The sequence below is a fragment of the Filicampus tigris genome, chromosome 6 (assembly GCF_054856515.1).
Source record: "Filicampus tigris isolate MCC_2025a chromosome 6, RoL_Ftig_1.0, whole genome shotgun sequence".
NCBI classification, from domain to species: Eukaryota; Metazoa; Chordata; class Actinopteri; order Syngnathiformes; family Syngnathidae; genus Filicampus; species Filicampus tigris.
This window is the reverse complement of record NC_141222.1, coordinates 22471556-22490084: the sequence shown is the minus strand read 5'-3', so window position 1 is coordinate 22490084 and position 18529 is coordinate 22471556. Positions and strand designations below refer to the sequence as shown.

The following is an 18529-nucleotide window of genomic DNA, read 5'->3' as shown; positions in this document are numbered from 1 at the left end:
CTGTCACGGTCATAGAACCGTGTAAGTGATGTATTAAGTGCACTTGAATTAATTCAGGCTTAATTATCTCGTGCATCCTTGCAGAATGATTTTGAAACTTCCTTTCAATTTGGTGCTTCTGCCATGCCAGTGAACACAGACACGACACTTTTCCTCGAGTCACGAGAGTAACGACATTTTGAGGTTGCCGTATTGCATAACTAATTCTAGATGTGGCGCAACAAGGCACACTCAGTTACCTCTGTACCTTTGCCATTTAAACCAAACTTAATTTGGGTTCATTAAAATCTACAGATACCCTGCAAAAAGTAAATAAGGCCTATGTGTAGATGCTGATGTAAAAAAATATGTCACAAAATGAGGACCCAAAAGCAGGAGGCAAAAATTAAGTGCAATATAAGGTATTTAATTAAAAGAAAACAAATAGGCCACAAGGCACTGGGATGATTCCAAAATAACAAGGATAAAAAAAAACCTAAATAAACGCCAGGGCAGGACTTGGGCTAACGGACTGATGACCATTGACAAACGACAACGAACCAACCAGGACTGAAATAAAATAAAATAAAATAAAATAAAATGAATAAAATAAAACGAGGAATACCTGGACAAGACGCAGAGGGTAGGAGGGAGGTGATTGGCTAACACCAGGGACCGGGATAACAAGCACAGGTGGACTCAACCTAACGAGAGACAGAGCAGAAGGTACACAAGAAAAAACATGACGTTTTTTTTCAACCCAAACATATTTTTTTCAAGAAAATGTGGGCGTGACTTCTTCGTGAAATCGTGTGATAAAATACCAAAGTTAAGTACGTGGTATATCTACCAATTCTACTGTATTATGCTGAACAACTCCTAATTCTTGTGAGAGCAAGTTTCTCATTAACATAGCAACAGGAATATGAATGGAAGATTTCAATATAGCGCTACTGGAAGTCTAGCGGCTCACATACAATAGCAGAATTTCTTGCAGCTAGCATGATTCCTGCCGCGACCCGATGGATAGTCTCACAATGTCAACAACATAACTCAATTCATCAATAGCGCTTGAATTCCTTGTGTGTTTGTTTTGCTAAAGCTCTGCTAGCATGTGTCTAATGCCTCCGCCTTCACCTCTGCATCCACTTGGTGTTTTAATAACGGCATCAACCGGCACGGCTATGACATTCGGGAGCTATTAAAAGTCTCGGAGAGACATCAGTCATGTGACGTGTGCGTGGTCAGAGCACTGGCCGGGCCGGGCTGAAAGGGATTGATCGTGATGTGAATGGCGAGCTGCTCTTTGTATGGGTCCAAACGCTTGACCTTTTCTTGAGGGGTTTTCCGCAATGGGAGAGGTGATGTCCGGGCAATTAATGATGCGAAGTCATAGCCGCTTGTCACATTCCCCCCCGTAGCCAGTTCCTGTCTTTCGAGGACCGAATCGGAATAGCAATTTCGCTGCGTACAGCATTCCTGCATCTTGACCTTCTCGGCTGAACAATACTTCTTTTGTCGGGATTACTCTGAATCCTCCCTCTATCGGAGAACAATGAAACAAGGCGCTAGCTAGCGAGTTGGCAGCAGTGCCGGCTCGAGCCAGGAGCTGTCGGGTCGGACCCGCACTGCGGTAGAGGTCGGCTTATCCGCTTTCATTTGGTGAACAAAATAACACGCGTACTTCAATTCTCATCTCACCGGAATCATATCGCCTAAATCTGCTCAGGTATTGCGAGTAAAAGTCAGCTGCAACGTTGTAAATGTCATTTGAGGTCATTTCGGTGGCTGAAACTACAATTTCAACTTTTCCAATGGTGGTTTTTCAAAGTATTGCATTTATTATTATTTTTATATTTTCTGTTAGTGTATGCTACAGTTTGCGCATCAGTTTCACGTCCACAGAAGTTTTTTTTTTTGTTTCATTTTTTTTATATCGTAAAATGTGCCTTTGTACGCTAAACGTCACTTCCTATCCCTTCAAATGCTGAGCCGAAGCGGCGGCCCGGAATTTTAGCTCAATTTCTGCACTCCCAAACCAGAAATGAAGTGGTGCCGCGGGTTCGATCCAGGTGTGCTGAGGAGGTGTGGAGGTGTGGCCCTGCCTGATACCCCCTCCAACATGTGCAAATATTTGACTCATTGTTTTTTATGTCTCCATTCATTCAGGTTTTTCCAAGCACATACTTTGCCCCCCCCCCCTCCCTTAAGAGCAAAGCTTAGGACTTGTTTTTTTTTTTTCCCCTCCCTCTTACTTATGTTTTTCTATTCCGTCTAAGAAAGTCTGAAAAAATTCGCTCTGCTTCTCTTGGTCATTATTTTTTTTTTGGGACGGGTTGTAACTGTTAAGTGAATTTCGTTGCTCTGTCCCCGTGCATGTGCAATATCATTCGATTCTATTCCGTACGTATCCCTAAATGAAATAAATGAGAGAATCACAGGCGGATTAGGCCATGCCGGTCTCGAAAAATTGACTCCACCTGTTCATCCATGACATCAGGTGGCCTCACATACTTGGCCGTCCGTGTTCCTTTCAGCTAACGTCGGCCGCCCTTCGGAAAGAGTGAAATCCCCCCCAGCCCCCCCTCCCCGCCCCTCCCTTTCAGACCGCCGCCCGCCGACAAGCTGTCGGCTCCATTCAACTTGAACTAGTCCGCTAAATGAGGCCAAGTCTGCCGGCGGCCCCGACGATAAGCCCCCAGACCCACACGGTGTCCCTGGGCTTACCGTGGCCGACGGCACTGATCATGGACGTTCTCGGCTGTGACAGATAATGTGACAAAGGAGTGTGTGTGTGCGCGTGTGTGTGTGTGTGTGTGTGTGTGTGTGCGTGGGAGGCAGAAATAGAGGCTCACATTGAGCCGGACGCCTCCCCAGTGTGAAGGGGCTGATTAACATGAGTTAGCCAATGCGTGTCCATTGTACCTGCGAGCAACTCTCGCTAGGTGCAATTAGTAAAGGAAACTAGCCAGATTCTCCTGTTCTTTCTTCCTTCCTGACCTCCTTCCTTCCTTCCTTGCTTTCCCTCCGAGCTGCTTTTTATTCTCGTTTTACTTCCATCCTTTGTTCAAAAACTGTTTGCCCTTCTTTCTTTGCCCTTTTTCCCCGCCTTCCTTCCCGACCTCTTTCCTGCCTTCCCTTGCCTCAATATCTTTTCCTTCCTGATCTCCTTCCGCCTGTTCTCTATCCATTCTTCCTTCCCTCAGGCCATGCATTCATTTGTGCATCCTGACAGCTTTCCTTCCTTCGCTTAAACCTACTTTACTTCCTTCCGTCACACTTGTTTTCTAATCACTCTTCCTTCCATTGTTTGAAGCTGATTTTCTTATCTTACTTTTCACATTAGACATGTTTTTTTTTCCTTCTTGACCTTGCTTCCTTTTTAGCTATCTTCCTTCCTTCTTTACCTCCCTCCTTCCACCGTGGACCTGCTTTATTCTTTTCTTCCTTCCCTCATACCCTCCTTTCTGCCATCTTTTCGTCCTCCTTCCTTCCACTCCTGAAGTGCTTTTATTCTTCTTTCCTTCCTAACCTTCTTCCCTCCCTCCTAATTTACCTTCTCTTCCATCTCAGATCTGCTCATCCTTCTTTTTCCTTCACTCCCTTTTGCCTTCCTTTCTGCGTTCGTTCATCACAACTCCTTCCATACACCTCAGGGCTTCTTTCATTCCTGAACACCTTCATTTCCTCCTACCTTCCTTCCTGCTTTTCCCTACCATCTCCTTTCCACTTTAGATCGGCTTTTTTTTTTCTATTTTTCTTCCCGACCTTGCTTTCTCTTGTCCTACCTTCCCTCCTTCCTGCCTTCCAGTTTTCAGTTTAGGTCCATTCTTTTTTTTGTTCAAACCACTTTTCTGACTCTCTTCAGCACCTGCCCAATTCAGCTGTCGAATCCACAATTACTTGCCATTATTCACTGCACCTATAAAAAAAATAATAATTATACATTAATATAAAACATTCATGCCTACTTTTGGCACACCCTGTATATTGGCAGCACACGAACACTCTGTGGGTCTTGTCACGCCAGTTGCCACGGTGATTAGCCACAGTCATGCCTGCCATTCCGCATCAGCCTGCAGGGGGATGTTACAATTCCAACACGCGGCGTTTTCGACTCCTGGAGGCCACTGTTTTATTTTTATGCTATACCCGTCACGCTTGTCATGTCACACAAGCAAAATGGAAGTCATTCCTTGCACAGTATTTGTACCTGGAGGTAGCTAGCCGATAGAATGAGACAGGAAATGCATGTCGACAGTAAATCATACCCGTCACTGCCGTGCACTGTGTAAGCTCGGTCCTGCAGCGCTCCCAGCATGCGTCCTGTCTGATCTGGTCAAAGGCTTCAGGGGTTCTATTTTATTTCATAATTCATTCCTTCACTGCCGTGGACCTTTATATTTGTCAACTGGAATCCAACCGTTTACTGCCACCGGTGAACTTTATCAATAATATCCGTCCATCCATTATCGATACCGCTTCTCCTCATAAGGGTCGCGGGCGTGCGGGAGCCTATCCCAGCTGTCTTCGGGCAGTAGGCGGGGCACACCCTGAATTGGTTGCCAGCCAATCGCAGTTTATTAATAATATAAAATGCAGTCATTTTTAAATATGTTTTTACAATGGACAGGCGTGGAAGAGAATCTCGCCCAGCATGTCTGTGAAATTTAAGATTCAACAGAGCTAAGTACGGAATCGGTTATAGACTGTGTTAAAGCGACTGATTTTTTTTAGGGGTTTTTTCCACTTCTCAGTCCGTATTTTCCAGATTACATTTTCATTATATGTTGGAACTATTGAACATGATTGTTTTTTTTTTTTCAGAGTTTCAAAAGCTGCTTGAATGTTTCTTTGTTTGGACTCAGTCAATCACCCAGAGGCTAAGATATTATTAACATTTCTTGTTTTGTTTTCGTTGCCTTTCTGCATATTTCATACAAGGCTGGCCATTTCGTTGGGCTTTAGGCAAGTCCTTAATATTTATGTTTTTTGCCAATAAGAATGCAAAACACCCTGCATTGTTTCCAGTACGCAATCCCTCACTGCAACCTCCGCCCAACTGAAAGACCCCCAATGCCCCCTGCCTCTCCTCACTGCAGTTTTATTCTCCAGACTGCAAAGATGCTTTCAATATGAATGCTTATTTTAGAAGTGAATGTTGTGCATATCTGTGCACATTCTTATGTGTACTTATTTTAATCCAGTGCTTTGGCCTTTCACTGTTTTCCAAACCTCCTCGATCACAGACAGTAACTTTGTTTTAATAACATTAAAATGCCCTGAACTAAAAACTCTTTTAAATCAAAATATTTTCATGCAGAACCAAGCTAATAACCCCCAAATCCGTCTATCTAAATAATCATACAACACAATGAAAAGTACAGAGATAACGGATGACTGTCAAATGAGGCAAGTCATATTGTTCTACATTGCAGCAATGTTAATTGTAAATCATGTAATTCTCTTTATTTTGTGTTAGTTTTACTGTGAACTTCAACGGGGGGTGTCAATAAACAGCTTGAAACGGGTACATGTGGACTGATTTTCAAGAACTGTTCGCAATCTGCGCACAGTGCGCATCGCATGCTCACAGAGGGAACAACTGTATTATATCTAGTAGGATTAGGGATTATTACTATAAACCTTATAAACATACATATACTTACAGAAATGGTATCTTAATGGGCATTTGGGAGGATTGACATGGATGCAGTTCACTTAGAAATACATTCTGTCAGCCATACGTGCCATTTACTTCCTGATAGTCGAAAGGCCACAAGAGGGCGCAAGTAACTGGTATCGGCAGTCTTTGTGAGTAGTTGATTTAATTAGTAGTTAATTATGGAATTGATCTGGGGGAGAAAAAAAAGTATATTTTGATTCAAAGTCTGTTCTAATAGCTTTTGTTGATCCTTGAATATGATTCTTTTCCTGAAAAACCGTTGAACAATACACTAAAGACGTACAACTAATATGGTATTTGAATTTCGCTTTGTAAAGAGCACAAATTATTTTGGATTTCTCCAATGAGCCGTCGAGCAACTTTTAAAAAAAAAAAACTACGTAATAGTCCATCTTTGCCTCTAAGTTTGGCTGCAAAGTGAGCAGAGGTCAGCTGCCACAGGAATGACATAAAACGGAGTTAACTGAGTTAATTATTTTTTTTTAATGCGTTATAACATTTCGATTAATCTCCATAGTTAATGCTTTAACTTTGACAGCCCTAGTTTATTGCGGTTGTAAAGCTTCACAATAAATCAAGCAGGCTATTTGTTGTTGTGAGGTTTAGCATCTGGATTTTATATGGATGCATAAGAACTTTGAAGTCACGGAAACACATTAGACGTACTTCTTTGTATAGGGCCGACCATTTTTAACACATAAAAACATGCCCTTGGAACTTGGATCAAACATGTTTGAGTAAGAAGTGATCGCAGATAGGAGCGACGGCGCCTGGCAAACCTTGCATGAAATTGGCGTCATTTGAGTGTGCAGCTCTACCCGCAAGCCGGACTGTTGACTTTTATACGGGTCAGCTATCTTGTCTCACAAATTGAAACGTGCGCGTGTGTGTTTGTGTGTGGCGGGTGTGTGTGTTTGCGCTTAGGAGTGACACTATACTAGAGTAGATAACAGCCCAATGTAATCAACAATTTAATTGTTTTGCTATCTGCTATTTTGCTGGCTGAGAAAGATAGTGACTAGACAGTCACGCAAGAGCAACAATAAGCCTGTTTCACGCAGATACTTTGCAAAAAATGGCTGCATCAGAGCTGTAACCGAACAGAAGGGCCAGGAATTTAACCACCTTTATTTTTTTGCGCAAAAATCGTCAAAGTAAGATATTACCGTGACTGTGTGTGATGTCGCAAAGCAGCACAAAATCCGGCATTCCGGTGCAGCATTTACATGACGCCATTGTCGACAAGTCTTGCATAAAGCGCCTGAAAGTGATACTTGAGTAAAAGTAGAAATATCTTGTAGATATCATGCATCTTACTTTACTTGAGTAAAAATCTCAAAGTTGCTGACATCAGGATCATTGTCAGGCTTCTGCGGAGCTCGCCGATTAGCAAATCGTTTGAATCAGGTGTGTCGGAGGAGGGAAACATCCAAAACATGCTGAATTAGGGGCCCTCGTCGACCGGCGTTTTGTGACACCTGCTATTTCGTACACGTCACTCCAGATGCTGGACGTTATCAAGCATCTTATTATCTGGTTCGGTCGGTGTGTCCCACTTTGTTTCGTTTCTGTGTGAAAGTAACAGGCACGCAAATGTCAGCTCTGGGTGACGAGATGGAGATCTAATGAGGGTTTTAAGGAGTATGCGTGTGTTCATGTGTGTGTGTATTGGGGGAGGGCAATGGGGGAGGTGTACTGTGAGGGTCTTGGATTGAACTGTAATCCTTTCGCCCCTCTGCGATCTGGTGCAAACAAATATGACAATGAGGACACACCAATGCATTGTCTTAGTGGTGACACTGCTTACTGTAAATCTTTTTACTTCATCATGGGCAAATGCCTGCAGCAGAAACTGGCTGATCCACTGCAACAGAAGGTTGGTTCTTTTTGTGGACTAAAGCTTCACTTCCACTTTTGCGTCAAGAAAGTGTGTATGTGTGTGAGTGTTAGGAATAGATGTCGCTCGCGGTGTGTCTGGTGTACTTTCCCGGGGACAATATTGTGCGTGTTAGGAGGTGCAGTGCAAGTTTAATCATAGTCAGCCTGTTTTTTTTTTTTTCTCATCAGGGAGCGAATATGTGCATTCCGCCTCCTCTGCAGCAGATGCTAAATATTTTGACTGCTGTCCTCACGTTTGGTACAAATGCACTTGCTAAGTGTGATTTTATTTTGTTTTTTTGGGGGGATTTTAGACAGTTACAGCAGTATGTACATCTCCCACACAATGTCAACATTCTGTTTACTGCCTGGTGTCACATAACAAGCTGTGAATGCGAACGGGTTCAAATCTGTCGACGTGGGTGGGGAAGATATTGTATTATTGTATTCACTTATGACTTTTTCTGTAGTGGTTTTATAGTGTGGATTAAAGTCTTCATCAGTCCCTCTCTACTTGCACACATGATCACTGATTCGGCACCAAAGTATTTAAAAAGTTAACCCAAACATTTTTTTCAAGAATATGTTCCATGCAAGCCCAGTAGTTGAAACAAGGCACTCTGATAAATATTGTGTTTGTGGAATAAGAGTTAATCCACCCGATTTTAGCCATCTCTAGGGGCGGCCATTTTGTCACTTCTGTCGACTGAAAATGACATCACAGTTGCTCAGGGCTCAGGTAACGACCAATCGCGGCTCACCTGTTTTCTGTAGCTGAGCCGTGATTGGTCGTTACCTGAGCCACGAGCAACTGTGATGTCATTTTCAGTCGACAGAAGTGACAAAATGGCCGTCCCCTGAGATGGCTAAAAAGGGGTGGAGTTACAAGATTAGCTCGTAACTCAAAGCACATTTCTCAAATCATCTTTCCAAGGTCACGGCCTTGTAAGTAAATCCTCTAGCATTTTTCACTCTACCCAAAAGATGTCTTATTGTAAGTCTTAAAAAAATCGGTATATTTTCTCTAACAATTCTGCTGTTGTTGTTGTTTTTTCAAGCTGCAGTTCTAGCAAACGGCAATGTCTTTTGTTATTTACACGTTCATTGCCATATTTCTCAGATAAAAGCAACCAATTAAAAACAAAACCTTCTAAAGAAGAGTAGAACTCAAAAGGCGTAGCCCCGCCCTGAAGGTGTGAACATTTGTCCGATTCAAAATCAAAGATTGCTGTATTTGTGTATGTACACCACTCGCAAAGCAATATTGGCAGTGTGTCCGTTGTTGCATTGAAGTTCATTATTTCCGTTGGTCCACAGAGAGTAGAGCATGGCTGCTCGCCAAGCTCCATGTTGCTGTTTGTTGTCCTGCTGACTCTTTCTCTCTCGGGTTTATTTGCTGCACTTTAACTAACACTGATCGTCGGGAACAGTGTCCCGTTGGTAATTGGTGACAGTAGGAACAGTCGTTGTTCTACATGGACTGTAGAACAGGTGCTTTGCTACTTCTTTTTTTTTTTTTCTACATGGCTTCCCATGCAGTTAGAAAGTTTACAATATTAGTTGTGTTCAGAAGCTAAAGCAGGCAAAAATGCTAAAATAGATTTTCTAAAGTCTCACTGGTAACAGAAAGCCAGTGTCCCCATCACCAAGAATTACAAAGTGTTATTTTAAGGTTAAATTATATGTTGCTTAAAGGGGAAATCAACCCAAACATATATTTTTAAAGAATATGTTCCCAGCAGGCCCACTAGTTGAAACACGGCATTCTGATTAATTTTGTGTTTGTGGAATATGATTTAAACAGCAAAATCCACCCCATTTTAGCCATCTCAGGGGGCGGCCATTTTATCACTTCTGTCGACTGAAAATGACACCACAACTGCTCAGGGCTCAGGTGACGACCAATCACGACTGACCTGTTTTCTGAAGCTGAGCCGGGAATGGTCGATATCTGAGCCCTGAGCAGTTGTGATGTCATTTTCAGTCGACAGAAATGACAAAATGGCCGCCCACAGAGATGGCTAAAAACAAGTTGATTTAGCTGCTTAACTCACATTTCACAAGCACAATATTAATCATATTGCCTTGTTTCAACTAGTGGGCTTGCATATACAATAAAAAAATAAACAATAAACCTATTTGAAATTGCGATGAATCTGAAAACAAAAACTTGCACTATACTTTTTTATAATTACACATTAGATAAATACTGATGAAATGGCAGTGGTATAAAGTCAAGGTGATTATTGATCTTAAAGTATTTTAGCTTATTATATGTTTGTGAAGTATTTTGTCTTTTTCCAAGCCTATTTGTTAATAATTATAGTGTTTGTAAAGTATTTTGTACAAAACACGCCCTTCTCATACCTTCAATGATAACAGATTACATACCGGATCTGATCCTGTTCATCAATCTGCCTTGCCTTTATGTGTGTTCACCAACAGTATGACTCTGACAACTCGGGCTTCATCAGTACCGAGCGCTTCAGGGACCTGTTGGCGACGCATGGCTCAGAGCTCGACCCCAACAAGCTCGAAGTCCTCTTGGCCCTCGCCGATGGTAACTCTGATGGAAAAATCTGCTACCAGGACTTTGTCAACCTGGTGAGGCTGTCACGACTTCTGTAGTTACTCTCAGTATGTCGTAGTTTGATATGCTCGGTGGTTCATCAGTCATTTATGGTAATAGGTAAGAATGTAACTCTTTAAAGTAACAACAATAATACATTACTGTCATACTGTTTCTCAAATAGTAGGGAAAAAGCCTACTTGAGTAGAATTTTTTTGCACTGAGCATCTGCATCCCAAGCTCAGCTTCAAGGTGTAAAGATGGTGTGATAGGAAATGAATTTTTGACGGATGATAAATTTCCCTTCTTGCTTCTCACCTTGCACCGCTTTTTAGCTTTGACCTTGAAACTGCTGCCTGCTGATGCTTGTTCAACGTCCACTTCAAGCAAATGTCCAGTGTACCGAATACTTGTTGTATTCCAGAAGGCTGTTTGACCTTGAGTTTGTCTAGGGAAAATAGTGGGATTAGAGTTAACTGTAACAGGATTTACTAATGACGAAAAAAGAATTATGTATGGGGATTTTTTTAGGGTTATTATTTTAGCATAGTTAACTGTTTCAAATGGACAAAGGTAAATAGTCCATCCATTATCTGTGCTTCTTATACTTGCTGTTCAGTTGAATTTGGGAGAAAGGCAGACATCCTGGGCAGTCACGGGGTGATTGTGGCACCGATTGGGAATTGATTCCATCCCAGAAAAGTCAGCTATGTGAAAAGATACACAAAATTGTTGAAGAAAATGCTTGACTGGAGTCACTTTGGCTCATCTGACCCATTATCATTCAAGGTCAGGGTTATTGGTCATTGTTTGGACCAGATTTTCCTTTGAATTTTGGCTGAGTACTGATTTGCTTAATAGCTGAAACATTTGAGATTAAATTTTTGATTGTAACTAACAACAGAATTGCAACATTACCAGTCACGGTAATGCGCCTTTTGCAAATAAGAGTTATTTTTTCGTGTAGCTCCTTCAATTTGTATAACGCTTATTTCCGTATATAATGCCCTTCGTGACTCCCACCCTCCTTGTTTAGCTAGGTTTGAGAGCTAGCATGCTACGTTATTATAACTAACATACAGTAGATGATGATCTAAATGTCTGTCATGGTCAGGGTAACTGTGGGAATTCATATAACAAATATTCCATGAGTTTGAGGTTCTGTTTTTAGTTTTCTGCAGGAAGAAATCTTGAAGAAGAGGTGATGATGTGGATGGACGGTAACATGGCTGTCAGTCATGGCTTGACATGGCTTGTGTTCGATTCACTGCTCTCTCACTCGTTTTCACCACTTCATCCCTTCCACTTTTTAACCTTCATTAATCTCGCATGCTTTACTCTCAGGTGTGCTGCATATCTCAGCTTCTGTCAAACATTCAACTCAAATTTCCCCTCCCTTATACGTTCATCTGTCCAAAAATACACATAAGTAAAACCATCCATTTTACCTAACGAGATCCAACCCCTCCCCCAAATATTCTAGACAAAATTTGATTTCTAATGGTGCTACACTTAGAAGTTAAAAAGATATAAAAATTAATACAGCTATAAAAAGAAAGACTTTTATAATCAAATCAAACACCGATGGTCTGCACAGTAAGTGCCCGCTTTAAGCCAAGTCGTATAAGCCCAACTCATTCATAAAATGCTGATCTACGAAAATATAAAGCCCAATATGTGATTAAATTACATAGTCATCTGGCCAAAGTTGAATATGACGCCTTGCAAAGTACTGAATGGATTATCTTAGATATTTGTCTGAACCAGGATTTAAATCATTGCCTCATTAAATTCTGGGACTATGTGCCATCGCTGAGTCAGGTCTTTATACTTAAATAGATCAAAGTATTGAGACGGACTCCTTTTGATTTTGGTCATCGGGCCCTTTAGTTTTCCATTTAGTATGCATTAAGACATTTTGGACAATTCGAGGCTCCCCACTTTGTGGGAATAGTTTGGCAAGCCCCCTTTCTCTTCCCGGTGCACAAAGAAAGGCCTAGACGGTTTAGGACAATGGTTCTCAAACTTTTCACGCCAATTACCACCTAAAATATACGGTACCTAGCTCGCCAAATGCCACCATCATGACCAACATTAAATTACAGTAGCATAGTGTAGTACTGTAGTAGGCTCAAGTGTCCATAAAAAAATAAACAAACACAGATTTTATGCCTAAAAACGATTGTATATCTACTGTTATTGTAAGTAGCATTCAATGAAGCTAACGCACTACTTATTTCCCATTTGTCTTCTATCTCTTTGCCACTTTTGCTCCTCTTGTGTGATTTTTGCTCCTTGAATAGCCATTCATGCCTTTAAACTTTCCCTTTTCTTCCTTTCCCACCCCCCCATCTTCTTTCACTAGTGTCTAATCGGGAAAGAGCGCCGTTTGTTTTGTGTTGTGTACAATAAAGAGAGGAATTACAGTCACATCACATGAAGAATTGACGGCCTCTACGGCGCACTGGCGGCCCCCCCGCAGGGGCCAGTCTGTGTCTGTGTGTTTAATCTGTGAAACCGTACATAATGTGAGGACATTGTGGCCATTCCTCACATATGGGCATGTTAATAAAGTCAGACTTGGCTTTAGATTTATGGTGTGTGTTAATTAAGTGTGATGCAGTGATTTTTTTTTTTTTTTTTTGAGATAGAAAGCCAGGCGTGTGCTGGAAAGCATCTCCACGCATGCGTTGTCCCTGGTGTGCCGTCTGAAAGTGGCCATGGCAACTCCTAATCATTTTCCCACACTTCAATTCTCCTGAAATACGGCAGGAAATAATTGGCTTCTTCTAAACATCTCTAAATACTGATCCCTGCGGACTACTGAGATGCTAAGAAAAAAAAAAATGAAAATGAAATAAGATAGAGATCCTGTAAAGTGATACAGGCGGCAGGAGAGAAGTGAGGAAGCAGTCATTATGTTGTCATGGAGATCGTCATAAAACACACATCAAGTTCAGCTGAAAGGCACATTGACGATAGTAGCGCTGCAAAGCCTCACTGCCAGTGGCGCATATGACATCGTCCTCAACTGATTTGTACTTTCTGTTTAAAAAAAAAAAAAAAATCATCATTTTACAGAGAAACTATTAAGGCAACGGCATGGCTCCACTGTGTAAGACTGAGCTGGCCACCCCAATGAAAGGGACATTTTTGTTTGGAGTTTGAACTCCTTGGAGGCAGACAGCGGTGAGGGGAAGGGTTTTTGTTGGTTGCTAGGTGATGATAATGGTATTCTACAGTCTGTGTGGCCTGTGCTCAGAAAAGTTGTGTTATCAGGCTTCAGTCATACATTGAGTGGATTTGGAAAGTCGACAGTCCCCTCCAAAAGCATTGTTGAGGCCAATTCCTTTGTTTTTTTCTGTAGATTGAAAACATTTGGTTTTGACATGAAAAGATGAATATGACGCAAGAGATCCTCCAACCCCCACCTCCTGGTCCAACCCCTGATATACTACGGATTTCTTTGTTCTATGATCCATCCATTTTCTATTCTGTTTATCCTCATTAAGTCACGGATGAGCTGGAGCAGATGTTTTAACTAGCCGCTACAGTGAAGTAGACTCACTCTATTTTCTTGAGTGGACCACATAAAAATGATGGGGCGAGTTGGATCTGGCCCCCGGGCACTTAATTTGATGTCACATGAAGTGTCCGCCATATGTAGACTTATCCATCCATTTTCTATAGCAGTGATTATTACTCGTGCCATGATAAATCATCAGGCGTGCCACGGGGAATAATCCAATTTCACTTCATTTGTCTGAAAATTGTTATTCATGAATGACAAAGATATCTTTGTCCGTCTAGCTATGCCAATGACATTTGGGCATTGAGCAAAACAAGTAAATGCTCTTCCATGAGTTCATATTTGAGGTTCACTATTCACATATTCTCCAATGTATGTTTTTGGTCGTTTTTTTTTTTTTTTAACTTATTTATTCTCTGTTATTCACTTCATGATGGTGTCAAAGCCCCTTTCAGATAAGAGAGTAGTGCATTTGGTCCAAGGAACTTTAGTGACGTGATACATCTTAACAGAGGGATTAGCTTTGCATGTCGGGAAGGAACATAGTTTAGCCAGGGTTGTTATGGAGAGTCTTATTTTATTTTCAAGTATAACTGACCCCACACTGTTTGCATCAAAGTCAGGCGAGAGTTCCACAGTGCTTTAAACTTCCATTCAAATCTCTCTTGTTTTCCAGATGAGCAACAAGCGCTCCAATAGTTTCCGGAGGGCAATCCTGCAGGGGGGCAGGCACCTAAAAGGCAGCAGTCTCCGGGATGAGGTCGGTCTGGGTCTTTCTCAGCGCCTAGTCCGACACGTCGCTTATGAGACGTTGCCGCGCGAAGTGGATCGCAAGTGGTACTTTGACAGCTACAACTACTGGCCCCCGCCATGGCTCATTCTGACCATCACCATTCTTGAGGTAAATGATCTACCGTAATTAGAAATGGGAAAAGGTGGACTGAAATGCTAGAACAGTCGTTCTCAAACCTTTTACACCAAGTGCCATCTTAAAAAAAATACTGAGCGCTCCAAGTAGGCCTACCACCGTCATGACAACACTTACATTACTACAGTACTATTACAGTACTATTGATGGATGCATAGCTTTGTTGGTTCACATGCATAAAAACTGGAAAGGATGTGTTTTACGTGGAATAACGTATTTTTTGGACAATAAGGAGCACTTAAAATCCTTTAATTTTCTCAAAAATCGACAAGGTGCCTTCTAATCCAGTAGTACGCCTTATGTATCGATTTCAGCTTTTCAGTTCATTGTGTTTAACTCAAAATCCTTCTTGTTACGTTTCCGTTCTCATTCTCATCCTCATCTAATCGCTAGCAGGCCTCCATGTTTTCATCATACCGGAACTAGAACCACTTCCTGATTCCTTGTCTAAGAATCATGGGAAATGTAGTCCTACTGGCTTTTGATGTTGCAGTCGGACCAAATGCGAGCTCAATCAACCAAGATAGCATTTAGCATTAGCCAAAGTAATAACACAATCGCCGGTCACCAGATTGATCAGCGATGTTCAGACTTTTTTTTTCATCCGTCGGAGGAACCCCTCCTCCTCAACCCCCCGTATAGTTGCACGGGGAACAAAAGCAAGCGAGACATGCAACTCCACGCGATATTTCGTGTCCAGTCTGAAGCTAGCATAATAGCACTAAATCTATCAAACATACAGTACAATTACAATAAACTATATAACATTCAATGCTTCACGTATATAATGTGCCATATAACCGGTACGTTTATTGCGCCTAATAATACAGTGCGCCTAATGGGCCGAAAAATACGGTACCCTTTAAATGAAGAAAGAATTAGAAGTGAATAAAAAAAGCCAAACACAATTGTTTACATGCTATCCATTGGCTATTATGGTGACTGTTTAATTGTTGTTAGACAACAACAAACGCCATTCACTCTTTACCTTCTTTTATTAGAATGTCACCTAGAATCCATTTTCAGTCTGACAATGCCTCCACTCAGTCTTAGTAATGTGAAGTGGGGGGCTTAGATTGCACTGATGCGTCACCATGACAACAAGGTGCTTCCACTGGGGTTGTTTAGCACTGTATGATTTCTCATCAGTCAACTGCCAGAGTTTTGAGTTGATTCATTATGTACAGTTGAACCTCTAAAGTGGAACTAAGTCGTACAATTTGAAGCTCAACCACACTTTAATTTACTAAAAAGTCTCACAAAACGTGGGGGTAAAATCTTCATCTTGTCAAACATCAAGGTCATTGTTTCTTTTCAGCTATGTGAGTGTTTGAAGAATGAACTCTACCATTACGTTTTGCATTTTGAACGGCACCAATGATATCGATAACCACAGAACCAGAAACGAAACAGCTGCGTCATAGGAATGGGTATAGCTCTTCAGTACAATATGAACAACACAATAATTCATAAATATCAATGACCAAGTACGTATTTACTCATGTAAATAGTGAGTAGCTAAATACTTAATGGCATGCATGAAAATTACTGGAGCAGCTTTCCAACAAATATTCTCACTCACTCTCCATTATGTGTTTTACTGTACTTTGGTTGACAATCCAAATGTTAAAATGTTGCACAGTATCTCATTTATTTCCCCTTTTCAACACAACTGGTTGAAGCAGTTGTCTGCTTTCACACACTTTTACTTCTTGTCAAGGGTCCTTTCTTTGAAGTCGTAACGACCAATGTTTGTGATCGTTTGGCTTGTCGATTAACTGCTGCTGTCTGTATTTACTGCCCTAGGTAGTGGTGTTCTTTTATTATGGATGTCATCTGGACCGCCTGGTTCTGCAGGTGTCCAGCTCATCATTCCTTAAGAGTCCTCTACCGTACCACCCCCAGCTCCGGGCCCAGGCCTGGAGGTACCTCAGCTACATTTTCATGCACACCGGGTGAGTTGTATGGTGAACTACAACCACAATAAAAAAAATTAATAAATGAATAAAATATATATTGTTAAATGAATTTAAAAAATGTCTCAAATGCAAAGCTCCTGCCTGTCGTCATGCAGGTTGTCACATGAAGTTAAGTCAAGTCAGACACAAGTTATTTTAAAGTACATGGAACACGTGTGGAATTACACGCTAACTGAAAAGTGCATAAGCAAGCACTAGGCAACAGAGGCAAAAAAAAAAAAACTCCTCCTAAGGAAGAAACTTGGAACAGACATGAGACTCGGTGTGAGGCGGCCATCTGCCTTAACCGGTTGGGTTGAGATGGGCAGAGAGAGAGAGGCTACGTTTACAGCGACAAAATTTCTTTCATCCAACAAATTGAAATGATGTTCAGATGCAATGTTTTCATGGACGCTAAAAATATTGGTCCAATTAGGATTTACGTATTCATGCATCACACTTTTGATCGGAACAAATTATTTTGACATTGCGCAGATTGACTAAATATACCGGAAATAGTAGTAGAAGAAGAAGAAGAAGCCATAGAGACTTCCCTGTCAACAAAACATCGCTCCGTCCATTTCTACTTCAAACGTTAGCGTTATTTCGTGTAATTTTCCCGTTTGCGCTGTTGCGTCGAGTTGATACTTCCTAACGGACTGACAAATGTACCAGTTCAGTCTTGCACCCGTCATCTCTTTCGCTCGTTCTGCCGCTACTAGCTTCCGGGAATAACAGAAACACATATACTGACATCACAGATGCGCGCGGTAAAGATCGTTTGTTTCGAAATTTCGGAATAAGTATTTTCATTCGCGGCAATCAGATTATCAATCGACATTAACACTCCTCTCGTTCGGAATACAGTCTTGACCGGAATGGGCTCGAATGGGTCAGAATATTCCGAATGGTGTGTGTACATGAAGCATTTTTATTCCGATCAGGCCTTTAATCCGAATAAACGTGTCCATGTAAACGTAGGTAGAGCGAGAGAGAGAGAGAGAGAGAGAGAGAGAGAGAGTGCCAGCGAGAGAGAGAGTGAGAGAGAACAAGAGAGAGCGAGAGAGAGCGAGAGAGAGAGAGAGGGTAGGAGGATTGTAGCAGCTAAAGGGAAGCAACACATTCAACATCAACTCTGTTAATAATAGTAATGCAATGGTGATTAGTATTATTAAAGGTCTTACTACTGCTAAATGAATTATACCCGATGTAAAAGAGGTGTCGTTGATGGCACCTGCTGCAATGGGGAGAAAGTGAGTGAAGTCCGTGACGTACAGCTTAGCAACTTAACTAATCACGGAAAAACGAGTGTTTCTCATAGAGAAATAAATATGAACTGAAGAAAAAGGCAGCATGGTGGCTGACTGGTTAGCCTCTCAGTGCAGAGGTCGTGGGTTCAAATCCAGGCTCCGGCCTTCCTCTGTGGAGTTTGCATCTTCTCCCCGTGCCTTTTGTGGGTTTTCTCCGGGTACTCCGGTTAGCGAGATACCCCATGTCATCTGTGTCAATCCATCGTCAGCAAATCTGGCAAGACCTACATTTGCAATCTGGTGACTTTAGAACAAGTGGGGCTAAATTCAACTCTGGTAAGTCTGTGATATCAGTCATAACGGTTTTGCCTCACATTGGAGGTCATCCCTCAGTATGTCAGACGCTGTTATCTTCCCTGGAGCTGTCCCTGTGTTTCCACAGGCCCCCCCCCCCCCCCCCCCCCCCCATCTAATCAATACCATCCCATTGTCTCCTCCATGATCATTGAACCATTCTGCAGCTTGTCATTGTGCAGGAGGTGGTGGTGGTTTGTCATGCACTAAATAGATTATTGGCACACTTGGTGGAAATTGTTTGCCCGCTTGTTTGCTGGGAAGGTTTGCGCTCGTTCCTGCTGCGGCTCTTTGTTGTGTGCTCAACGCAGTCAAAACACGCCGCTTTTAAGCGGCATGTCGGCCCTATTTACTGCTGCTCCCCCATGTGGGTTTGTCATTTATCTGCCAACAAACAT

General features: G+C 41.9%; 1 protein-coding gene across 1 annotated transcript in view; it reads left to right on the top strand.

Moving 5' to 3' along the window:
- rhbdl3 (rhomboid, veinlet-like 3 (Drosophila)) overlaps positions 1-18529 on the top strand; it is a 41573-nt gene that overhangs the window by 15481 nt on the left and 7563 nt on the right. Inside the window, exons 4-6 of the mRNA XM_086034530.1 lie at positions 9989-10147; positions 14318-14542; positions 16376-16524. Of these exons, the coding sequence (XP_085890656.1) occupies positions 9989-10147; positions 14318-14542; positions 16376-16524 (533 nt within the window). The remainder of the gene's footprint in view (positions 1-9988; positions 10148-14317; positions 14543-16375; positions 16525-18529) is intronic.